Consider the following 12,571-nt stretch of genomic DNA (forward strand, 5'->3'; position numbering starts at 1 on the left):
CCAGTTCCTAAAGAATATCATTAGAACAACGCTAACATCAGTGTCAGTCCAGGCTCTATAGATCTCTATACTGTGAACTATAGGCATTTTTCTGGTTTCAGTGTATGTATAACACAAGACTAACTAGTTTCCTGTTCCCTCAATATCCCTCCCTTCAAGAGAGATTTGGTGTGATCCCTCTTCCCACCACAGGTCCCTGCTACAACTCAGGCCAACGTGCTGGTCTGGAGCATGAAGTTGTCAACTGGAGGACAACTGTGGTAATGCCCCAGATCGTGATAGGTAACTCCCAAACCAGCATTCAAAGGTGTCTCATTTGATACTTTTACCAGGAGCAGTCACTTTCCACAGTCCAGTGTGGAAACTCCCAATGCAGCTGTTGTCCTGCTGTTCCTTGCCTCTGCTCTCAAAAGTAAAGCCTGAGAGGTAGATGGGGCATGAAGTTGCTCCATGTGTTATTTCCTAAAGCCTTTGCTATGTCCTAGCAACCATGGGTTTTTTCTTAACTTCTTTCCCTTTAGTAACAGGCCAAGAACCTGTTTTTCTGCCACTGCACCCTGATAAAAATCTCATTACTCAGATAAAAATCTCCCCATCCTACCTTCTAGTCAGTTCTGGTGCACAGATTTATTGGGATGGGATCTCGTGGGAACTGCTCCCAACGCTTGTTGAGTTTGTATGGCCATCGCAGAGCAGGTTGCCTCACACCATAGCAAGTATCATTGATCTCAACTCTGTAAAAGCCGCTGCTTTGCACAAAAGTATGGTCTCTCCCAGTCCTCTGAGTGATGGTATCTCGTCCCAGGAGAAGCAATAGCTCAGGGCTTCCACCGAATTCTTGGAACGTGGTGCAAACGGATTCATACACAGCAGCAATCTCCAAGTCTCCCTCAGCCAGAAACATAGTCCTCCGTACATGAAACCCATGCTTCAAGCACTGATGGGCCTCAGTAAAGCACCTTTATGTAGGGTGGACCAAGTTTGGGAGAACAGGTCAGAAGGCCAGAGATGTGGGGGGAGAGCTTTGATTAGGGGTTTGCACTGCCTTTGCAGTGCTCAAAGCACATTGCCAGGATCAGTGTGGAAATGAGCAAGTACATTCAGAAACATCACCTTCCTAGAGACAGAGACTCAACTCCACTTGCAAAAAATGTATCCAGGATCAATATGCAATGGCATGAGTTAAAGCAGTGCAGTGAGAGAGCCGCTGTCGAAGTCAGCCTCTCTTTGAGGCAGCAGCTGTGTGATAAATGGTTTGTTATAGGGTTTAGCCCCAGTACTCCACTGCAGTAAGAGTGGTGATCTACAGACCCACAACAGAAAGGAAGTGTTCATGTATTTCTTGAAAACAGGTTTTACCCAAATAGGCACATAAAAAGAGAATGTAAAGAATCTCAATTTCCATATGAGAAAAGTTTTACTCCTCTAACAGACTTTAAAACATATTTTATAGACATAAAACATATTTTACAGACATCCTGATATGTTAATAAGAATGACTGAGGGCTTCCGTTAATTTTAAAAGCTTTAAAGAATGATAACAAGAGACTGGACTAATTCCTTAAGTGATGGATTTAAATTGCAATGCTTAGTTTATTTATCGGCCATAACAATAATTCAGGAATGACATTTGTCACAGGACAATTCTTTGACAGTTTATGCTATGCCTAACGTCACTGTCTCAAAGTTTTTTGCTGATCTTGTGGACTGCAAAGAGACACATTGAGAGCTACAACAGAATAATCTATTGTTTCAGGGATTTTTCTCTTTTTTTTTTTTGTCAATGATTTCTTAAGAAATCCTAGGCAAAGAGTTGGAACAAATGAGAAAGAATAGGTTGATTGAGGATAAACAGCCTAGGCAGCAAAGAGCAATGTAAAGAAGAAAAGACTCTGTAGGGACCAGCTCAGGTGAATACTGGTCATCATCATGTGCTGGAGAAGACGTAGTAGCATTACAAGACTTGTTACCTATTGGGATAAAGGTTTTGGTGAGTAGCAAAACTCCTTAGCAGAGAGAATTCACTTTGAAAAATAACAACATACTTTAAAAAAAGTTATCTTTCAAGGAAAATTTGGAAAACATATTAATAACTTCAATTGTGTTTTGACCCTGGCTGGATGCCAAGTGCCCACCAAAGCCACTCTATCACTTCCTTCCTCAAGTGGACAGGGGAGAGAAAATATAATGAAAGTTTAATGAGTTGAAATAAGGAAAGGGAGAGATTACTGTCAAAGGCAAAACAGACTTGTGTTGGATTCCAAATTTTTGGATATGAGAAAAAGAAAACTACTAGGTTTAAACAAAAGCCTTGGGCTGACAGAGACTGGGAAAAAACCTCCATTTAGAGTCCAGACAAGGATCTATCGATGTCACACGTTTGGAATGTCCTGCCCAAGCCCGGAGAAACCATGCCCTGATCTCATCATACCTGTACAGAAAAACTTTTGTGTTTTATCTCTCCCTTTGTGTTATCTGCTCCCCCCATGTAATCCCCCTAAGATAAGATGGGTTTTCCCCTATGATGTAAGTGCTAAGACCCAAAAGTTGGTAATTTAGGATTTCCCCTTTACCTCATCCCTATAAAGTCCCTAATTGTAATAGTTCTGGCCCCTGATGAATATGTAAACCCCCCATTGAATATGTAGACCCTAAAGCCTTTAAATAAGAACTTGTATGTCCAATAAAGCATTCCGGCTTCTTGCCTCCACTGGGATCGTCTGAGCGTTATTGACCTCTGCAGACTTCACTTGGGGAAATTAAATTAATTTATTAGCAATCAAAAACACAGCAGGATAATGAGAAGTAAAACAAATCTTAAAAACACCTTCCCCCTACCCATCCCTCCTGCCCAGGCACTACCTTCTCCCCCACAGCAGTGCAAGGAGACAGGGAACGGGAGTTATGATCAGTTCATCACATGCTGTTTCTGCTGCTGCTCCCTCCTCAGGGAGTCCTACCCCTGTTCCAGTATGGGGTCCCTCCCATAGGTAATAGTCCTCCACAAACTTCTCCAGTGTGAGTCCTTTCCATGGACTACAGTTCTTCATGAATTGCTACAGGATGGGTCCCTTCCATGGGGTGCAGTCCTTCAGGAACAGGCTGTTCCATCCTCGGTCCCCCACAGGGTCACAAGTCCTGCCAGGAAACCTGCTCTAGCATGAGTTCCTCTCATGCAGGATTGACAGATCCTGCCAGAAACCTGCTCCAGTGTGGGTTTCACATGTATCACAGTCTCCTTTGGACATCCACCTCCTACACAGACTGCAGATGGATCGCTGCATCCCTCCAGGGGTTGCGTAGGCACAGCTGCCTCACCAGGTTTTTCACCATGGGCTGCAGGGGAATCTCTGCTCTGGCACCTGGATCACCTCCTCCCTCTCATTCTGCACTGACCTGGGTGTCTGCAGGGCTGTTTCTTTCACTTATTCTCAGTCTGCTCTTCTCTGGCTGCAATTACTTCTGCAAAATAGCTTTTTTTCCCTTCTTAAATATGTTATTACGGAAGCATTACTATCATCTCTGATGGGCTCGGCATTGGCCAGCGCCAGCTCTGTCCTGGAGCCAGCTGGCCTTGGCTCTGTTGGACGTGAGGGAAGCTTCTACCAGCTTCTCAGAGGAGCCACTCCTGTAGCCCCACCCACTACCAAAACCTTGCCATGCAAACCCTATATAATTACTCAACTGGGGAAAATGTTACATTTAAAAAGCGTTACTTGATGAGATTTTTTAATAATTTTTTGCTTATTAATTTGACGAGAATTCCTCATTTACTTCTGAATATCCCTCAATCAGAGAGTAGTTAGTAGCACTAACTAGCCCATGAATGTGAACACTGTACCCATTACAACTCGTGCCCAACACCAATATGCCAAATAACTCAGCAATTACTTTTTAGTAGGATCAACAATTTTCCCCATGAAAAGTGTAGTGCCAGTTAGCTTGTCATAGATCAAAATAAGGAAGGGCTTGTTGAATTTGATGGTAACAGAAGGATACAGAAATCTGGCAGAGATTACAGCAGTGGCTCCTGCAGCTTCAGATCCAGCCTCATCAACTTCCAGCAGGGCCTTGTGAATTGCCTGCAGAGAAAAGAAGAAAACACTGTGGTTTATATATGGGACAGGAAGAAGGAGGTAAAATAAATTCTCTTCTTATGGAATATTTAGGAGAAGAAAGGAGTGATAAATCCAGTGGATGAAACTTTATTTTATGGTAAATCTCCAGCAGTCTGAAACAGGAGTGTTTTCTATGTCAGGACTGAACAAGGAGAGCCAAAAATAAACAGGGACACACTGTAAGTACATTCTCACTAGTGATGAGTAGAGAGAAATAATAACAGCACATGCACAAACTAGTTTATTTTCTTAGATGGTTAGGACTTCCAATAGGAACACTTTCTCTTATTCCAAGGTTAATGAAACACTGCTATTTAAATGCTAATACAGGGCTAGCATTTGGCATCTTTAACATTAAATCATAGCTTAAACTGACATAGCGAAATTCTGCTTCTGCAAACTGGAAATCTCCTGGAAACTTTGAGAATATTAAAAAATTAGGTACTAATCAACACAAAGATCATAATATACTCCTCATTTAGAGTTTGACACAATATCATATAAAATATTATATTCCAGTGCCAAGAAATCATTTAAAGTTGTTCAACTTTTCCATGTACTTAATATCCAGCCTTTTAATAGCAATATTAAAGTAATACAAAAGTGATCCAGAAGATTCTTTCTGTAGAAAAACAAAATTACTAAGCAAGCCCCTACATTTCGTTGTGAATTTTACTTATAACTTCAACAATAAAGGGAGGGGAAGAAAGTCTTTAAAAACCCTAGACACAATTGATCGAAACAACCAACCACCACCCCATCACTAGCACTTACTTGTGAAACCTGGAGATTATGGCTGCCACTAATTCCAGACAGATCAGCATTACCTGAGAACACTTCAGTAATACCCATTTTCTCAAACAGGTTTTTAACATCGTAAGACCCACTAATAGAAAACTTCGGTAACTGCAGATTTAATCTCCTGTTGATCAAAGAAAACAAAACAACAGTGAGGCATTCCAGGCCTGTTTCAGCCAGCAGGATGGATAGTATGCAATTCAGTGACACTTGAAAGAATTCTTTTCATTGCAGACTTGTTTGATGGTAGCATTTGTATTCCTTGAGCAATCTTGGCATCCAGAGAGATGCTCCATCTTCTTGTTTCTACATTCTCCATTTGATTTTTGTGAAAAGAAACAAATTTCTTCATTGCTACTCATTCATCCCAATGCCACATACAGACACCTAGCAGAGTTTTTTGGCTAGAGAGTTACAGAGAATAAGCAGACTGACTGTGGAAAGCCTAAAATAAGGGAAAAGGAGGAAAAATATATCATGACAAAATTCATGGTGAAGAAAATGAATTGTGTTGGCACCATGAAAGAGGAGGTACGGTAGTCAAAAGGCAGCCAAGCAAGTCTTGAGGCAATTGTTACAATGCTGTGACCCCTTCTGTCTGGTCAGAGAGCCTGCAGTTTCTTAGCAGTTATGCTCTTCTCTGACTCACTTGGGGAATTGCTTATTTATGAAATCAGGACATTATACCCCAGCAGGAGATGATCCGAACTTAGCACTTCCTTTTAAAAACAGTGAATTGTTCTCAAATATAGTAATCCATCTACCTAGAGTTACCTGGGCATAAGTTTGTTATTCCATTTACAAAGAGTTTCCTTGGAGAGAGCATCTTCCACTTGCTTCATCTTTCCATCATCAGGCAGAATGAGCAATGCTCGTGCAGTGCCCTGGTAAGGCAGCTCTATCACCTCACAGGAGAGATCCTGGTCGTAGTAACTGTTAGTGATATTGTCATACTGCATCATGTTGACTCTAACAGATGCATTTGTGTTCACGAAAAAATCATCCTCATATGTACGCAAAGGATCAAAAGACTTTTCCCAGGCAGCTAATGGGGTAAAAGATAAGATATTGCACTCAATTGTGATAATCATAAGAAATGGCTCTTCTGAGTTAGACCAACTTAAATGTAGGACAATGGAGGGCTATTTATGGGAGAATATGATCACTGAATAATTTCAACCTTCTGCATAACACACAATAAAGCAATTTTAGCTGTGCAGTTAGCCCAGCATAGTAAGTGTAAGTAAGTCCTGTCTTGCTGAAAAACAACAAAAGGCTGATGAGGACCAATTGAGAGTCCTTCTACTGTAGCCATATGTAATGCCTTTTATGCCATTTAAATACAATGGCTTAAACATTCAGCCACAGGACCTTCTCATACCTTTTCTATTAGGCTATGCCCCTGCAAAAGCTGACTGTACTCAACCTGGTGAGGAATTCATCAGCAGAATAAAGGGTCTTAACATTTGCTCAAGCCTCCAGAGACACAGGCCCTCAAAATGCTCTACCCCAAATTTTCATGCAATGCATCTAGTGGATCTACCATAGAACTGGGGACCCTATGCGAGAGTATCTGTCCACCAAGTTTGACTGGCACGTACAGTCAGCATAGAGATCTTGGAAACATCTTTAGTCATTGTGCTCTCAGACCAGTGCGACTATGTGCAGTGGATCCCTGTCTATGAGAGGTCCACTAGAGAGGGACTTCTCTGTCTACAGCTTTCAGGCAAACTGGGTCATGATTAAGAAATCAGTATTTCTCAACAATCAGATACCCTGCTCTTGGCCAGATCTAATCTCTACTTTGAAGGTTCTGCACAATTTAGTTCTTTCCTAAATAGTCACTCTGGTAACAAATCATCAGGAGTTCCCTAAAATTTTTATTTTGCATCAAAACCATCTATTGAAATATTATGTTAAATATCTTACCTTTAAAATAAATGTAGTTAGTTAGAACCAGTACAGTACTTGGTTCAAGATGACCAACTAATTCAGGAATTTTCCCCTTGGTTTTCTCCTCTATATATTTATTGATTTGCTTCTTAGTTTCTTCTGGTTTATGGAAATCGCTATAAAAAAAATCTGCATCATAAAATTGTTTGATATTTTGTAAAAATGACTCCTGTGGTTCATACCCAGTAGCTATAAAAATGGCATTCCCTATATTTAATGTGATATTAGCATCAGCACAGTTCAGTATGGATAAAACTTTGTGAAAACTGTCATGTATTTCATGTATGCGAGCCTCAGTCAGATCGTCAAAGCCCAGTCCTCCAAAAATCTGAGACAGGGTGGTTGACTTAGCACCAAGAGCCAGCATGGCAAATGCAGTGGAGATGCTTATGGGAGAAAAGAAAACGTTTTCATCAGCTTCCTTTGATATAGCCTGCTTGTAAAATCTAAATACAAAATCTGCATAGTTTGAGCCTTGCTTGTCACAGTTATGTGTTAATAAATTTTCAGTTCCGTCTTGCAGATTAGTATTGTTGACTTCATGGCAAATATCTTCATGGCGGCAATGGGTTACAGCACAAAGAACAGCAAGGAGTAAACACAGGCACAGGATACACTTCATCTTCTTTTGAAATTATTCTGTCACAAAATAAACAGTCATTAAATGAGCAGATGGTAATGATGTGCTTGGTAGTAAGGAATAATAAATAGTTTATTATCATAAATATTATGTAGTGCAACTGTAAATATCTAATATACACATGATATTTAAAGTTCTCATGGCTACAATGTCAAATTTAATTAATAAATTCAACCAAGTTGTAGATTAAAATGTCAGCATAATAAAACCATCATATTTCATTGTAACTGGCCTGAAAAGGCAATACTTTTCTTCATTGTAATACATTGGCTATGAAAACATAGAGCTAAAGTTCACAATAATCTCAATTAACAATTACATTATTTTCCTATGATCATCGTCTCCCATAGGGTACATCTAAACAAACAAGTTACCATGAGGGAAGACAGGGTGGGGGTTTCAAAGACATCAAATACTCCACAGCATCTGCCCAAAAGCAATTTGATAAATGTAAGGAAATGGGAGACATCTCGCTACTCACTGGAAGTGGGGTAAATTCCCTCACCTCCACCAAGGCAGCAGCACAGAGGCAGACAGCTATCACAGACTATTTCGTGCTTGTTAAATTCACACCTCTGTTTACCTCATGGCCCTGTTTACTTACTCACATGGCCAGTCATTGGCCACAGCTGGTGGTGGAAGAAAGGCATGAACTTCAACGCAAAATTCAAGGCAAAAGCCTGGAGCATCCTGTGACATGACAGCAGTGCACGCAGAAATGGGCACAAAGACATGTGGGAAGCAGCAGGTTTGCATCAGAAAATGAGGTGCATGTTTGGAGTGAAGGAACCTTTCTTTTTTGGAGGCTGCAACAAGTGTTTGTAATTTGTTAAATGATGTTTTGCCCCTCACCAATGGGTTAACTTGCATGGGATATGGGAAAGACCTGGGTCCAAGAAGAAGAGGACCATTGATCCCATTTGGAAATCAAAAGACATAGATTAATTTCTTTGGAGATGACAAGTTTCTTTGTTATGCTTGTTCTCCTAATGCTGATGTAATGTTCTTCATGTGAGTCCTTGCTCTCCACAGGAGCTGGGACAAGTCTCTGATTTACTGAATTCAGTTCCCTGCTGTTCTGGAGGCATCTCATACAAACCCTCTTCAGAGCTGTAACAAGCTATCAATGAAAATAAGCTTTTTGTTCTTGTAGCTTCTGCATGAAAATATTTCTAGAACTTTTCTACTGTTATGGCTTTTTCTGGTTTCCAGACAACACAGCCTGTTTGTAGCCTTTTCTTCCAGGAACATATTTTCCCGTGTCCTGCCAAGGTAAAGTTGTCTTGGTCTTACATTCATTCCCAGATGTGAAAGATGATTGTATTTACTATCTAAACAACATTTAGATGGAGTTTCTGAGGGCAGCCCAAGTTCAAGGATTTTGTTTTATTTTTTTATTGATGATCTCCCTTGTTTTTATAGCAAACGTATACACTAGCTGTGTGTTCTCATATTTGCTTAGCTCTGAGTATGCTGAGTGTGCCTGAGAGAAGATAGGGTCCACTGCAGTGACCTGCAGTAAAAAGTGGTAACACTAAATTTGAATTTCCTTAAACCAAAAGATGGAATATGGCTCCAGATGGGAATATGATTCAGCTATTTGCAGCTCTTTTAAGCAGAACTCTCCCTATTCTTCACAGTCAAAAAAACCCCCCAAAACCCAAACAACCCTTATGTGGAAAAATGAAGTAATAATGTAGTACACAGGGTGTTCCAAAAATACTTGATGTTTAACATCTTGTAGGCTGTTTATCTCTAGGTATTTGAGATACTGCACACTCAGGTGAGAAGATAATTTTTATCTGTCCATGTTCACTTCCTGTGTCCATACAGAACTTAGCCTGAATTTCAAAGAATTTCTGAAGCAAAGAGTATGGTTTAGGTTTTTTTTTCTGCAGCAAGCTTATATTAGGCATGTTTCTGTTATAGCTTCTACTATAACAGATCAGTTAAAAAACTTTTCTTAGTATCAGTGCTCTCTGTAGAAATCTGAAAGAAATGCTTCTACCAGAAGCTGGAAAACACTGAATATTGTCATCAAGTTTTCCTCCCGTACTTTTCCCTTTAGAGATGAAATCACATTAATTTCAACATTTTGAGATTAGAAAATTTCACACACAAATACTTTTGTTAACACTTCAAAGCTGAAGAAATTGGAAAGGCTTTACTAAATCTGGCAGTACTTTTTATGCAAATTGGAAATTCAGAAAATAATTCTCTTCCAGACCACATATTAGTTTGTCTATGGGAATAAAAGGGGCAATTAAATTTAAATTGTGGCCTTCCACCCGCCCCCCGTTACACTCACCACTGTCTAATTAGAAAGCATGGCCTTAGCAATTCAATGATTGTTTTTTAAATTAAGTCACTGAAAGAATTTATAAATTGGACCTGGTTGTTCAGTCAATAGTGGGACTATACTAATTCTGAGTCACTGTGAAGACTGTTTCAACCTAAAAGGTGATTACATCAATATTCTGTTTTGACAACTACTTAATAAGTCCCCATGACTTCAAAGGTTATTTTAGTTTGATTTCAGGCTAAGCATATTCCCCCAGAACAGCAGGTCCCACTGGTCCCTTACATGTCTGCTTGATTAATCTTCCATTGCAACATCTGCACAGAACCAAATCACAAGCAGACAAATGAAATTAACCTAATATTAAAATTCAACCAACCACAGAAATCATCGTTTGCAAGTCTCCAAGAAAAGTGCGTGTGTAGTACTTACAAAATCAGAAGCCTCGTTGCATTCAGCTGACCATGTTGTTCCCCACACTGTTACTTATACTAGTACATAATCTTCTGCTTAATTAGTGCTGTTAAACATTAAACAGATCTGATAAAAATTAGAGCCAACCAAAAAAAAGGAGGAAGCAAAGCAAATATTGATGAAACAGGTTTGCGAGGGTCATCTCTATTATTCAGCCAAAGCTGACAATCTTCAGCCATTTGAAGAGTAGCTGTGACATTCTCTCTGTTGCCTTTGGCCATGTGGAGCAGATGAGGGCAAACACTGTGTAATTAGGACCCTACTGGAAACCAGGAGATTGTGCCTGGAACCACTGGAAACAGGGCAAACATTGTGTAATTAGGACCCTACTGGAAACCAGGAGGTTGTGCCTGGAACCGCTGGAAACAGGGCAAACATTGTGTAATTAGGACCCTACTGGAAACCAGGAGGTTGTGCCTGGAACCACTGGAAACAGGGCAAACATTGTGTAATTAGGGCCCTACTGGAAACCAGGAGATTGTGCCTGGAACCACCGGAAACAGACAGCGACTCTTGGTGCCAGAAGTCAGACTCTCTGTGCTGTGATGAAGTACACATGGAGCCATGTATCACATCAGCTTGGTGCTCTTCCAAAGTCTATCCAGAGCAAAATCTTCTGCCTGATCCTCAGCCTGTATATGGATGACAAACTAATTGCCTGTACTTTATCTCTCTGTCTGTAACTGCATACCACTGAGAGGATATGTGACAGACATGTTTCCCTGATGGATTTCCTACTCTGGCTGATGTGGTCCCTTCATCTATCTCAGTACTGCGTGGATCTCAGTTACTGCCTCAGGCAGGTGGCGGGAATACAAGAAGCAAGCTGTTTACTCCCACACGTGCACATACTGCATGTGAGCACTCACTTCTCGTTCTCTTTGCCCTCTCACACATTTCTAAATTGTTTAAATGAAAACAAGTACTGCTTGTTTCTATTAACTTTTTTGAATAGGAATTAAGTGCTGATGAATCAAGCTGACTGATTTTTTCCAGTTAACAACAAAGACCATGATTGAGTGCTGACATGAAATACGTTTCCCCATTTGGGACGACTCTTTCCTTTGTACTTGTTTACTCACATGTGTAATTTTGTCATTACAAACATAGATAAACATGGAGACAGAACATAGATAAACCTTGTCTGGACACTCCCCTTCTTTGTTTTCCTCTTTATTTCTTCACTCCGAAACCCCCACCCCCCAACTCCCCTCCCCTTTCCTTTTTACTTGTTCCTTCTAATTCTGCCTGTAAAGGTCACAAACACAGAGATTATGTTACTCATCAAAGCCTAGGTGACTGACAGATCACGGTGGTCAAGGACGAACTGTGTTACAAAATGGTTATAAGCCTCTTGTTTTCTCTTTCATTTGTGATGCCTTGTAATTATTGTTTTGTTCTTAATAATGCTAAGCTAAAATTTAACAAGGCATTTCCCTAGCATTTCATTATAGAAGCAGCAATAAGGTGCTACAGCAGCTTGAAACTAAAATGATGAGGACATGCATGCATGCCAGGTGTACCACGCACTGCCACAAACCATTACAATCCCACCTGTCTACTGACCACAATTTCAGCTCTAAAACTAAGTCATGAAACCACGTTAACCAGCTTCGTACTGATCATTTATATACTGAACTAGATCTTTCACTCTATTATTTATTTTTAATAGGAATAGAAGTACAGAATACTGAAATAACCAAACAGATGGGTTTTATTCCTTCTGATAATTAAAATCACGACAAAGTCTACATTGCCCAAGTCCATGTTACTGCTGTGCCTTTCATGTAGGTCAGTTTCGATACCACACCCCAACTCATATTTTGACATCTTTAGAAGAAATAGACCCATATAATAGTTCATGCATTTGCTAACATCTTGCAAACACCTTCCTGACTATCGGTTTCGTTTTGAACAGACCATTCTGAAACAGGTTTAAAGAGTTCTTAATTAGCCAATGACTGTTATATTTGATGGCAACAGAACCACTCAACTTGTCCAGTGTTCAAAGGAAATCAGAGATTTTTTGTCAATTTAGCAACAATAATAGCTGTTCTAGGATTACAGCTCACAGGTTACTTCAAGTATAAAAAATCTTTATCCCTATTATAAGTTACACAAAGATTTGCAAGTGTAAGGTATACAGATCACAAGTATATTAACCTAGCAGCAATATGAAGGAAATGGAGTATAGAATTAGGAAGAAAATGGACATTACCTTCCCTTTCATTCCCTCACTGATAGTTCTGAGTTATGCAGAAGTCTTTGGGAAGGATCAGGCAGTCAGAG

General features: G+C 40.0%; 1 protein-coding gene across 1 annotated transcript; it reads right to left on the reverse strand.

The window, feature by feature from the left end:
- Window positions 1-3,732: 3,732 nt before the first annotated feature.
- On the reverse strand, window positions 3,733-10,368 carry LOC112841294 (serine protease inhibitor 2.1-like). Its single transcript, XM_025896078.2, has 5 exons — window positions 10,241-10,368; window positions 6,846-7,508; window positions 5,691-5,961; window positions 4,893-5,040; window positions 3,733-4,082 (listed from the first exon to the last, which is right to left on the reverse strand). Exons 2-5 carry the CDS (start codon window positions 7,489-7,491, stop codon window positions 3,888-3,890), a joined length of 1,260 nt encoding a protein of 419 aa, XP_025751863.2. The 5' UTR covers window positions 7,492-7,508; window positions 10,241-10,368; the 3' UTR covers window positions 3,733-3,887.
- Window positions 10,369-12,571: the final 2,203 nt, after the last annotated feature.

Source organism: Manacus vitellinus, unplaced genomic scaffold (assembly GCF_001715985.3).
Source record: "Manacus vitellinus isolate BGI_N305 unplaced genomic scaffold, ASM171598v3 scaffold_6_pilon, whole genome shotgun sequence".
NCBI lineage: Eukaryota > Metazoa > Chordata > Aves > Passeriformes > Pipridae > Manacus > Manacus vitellinus.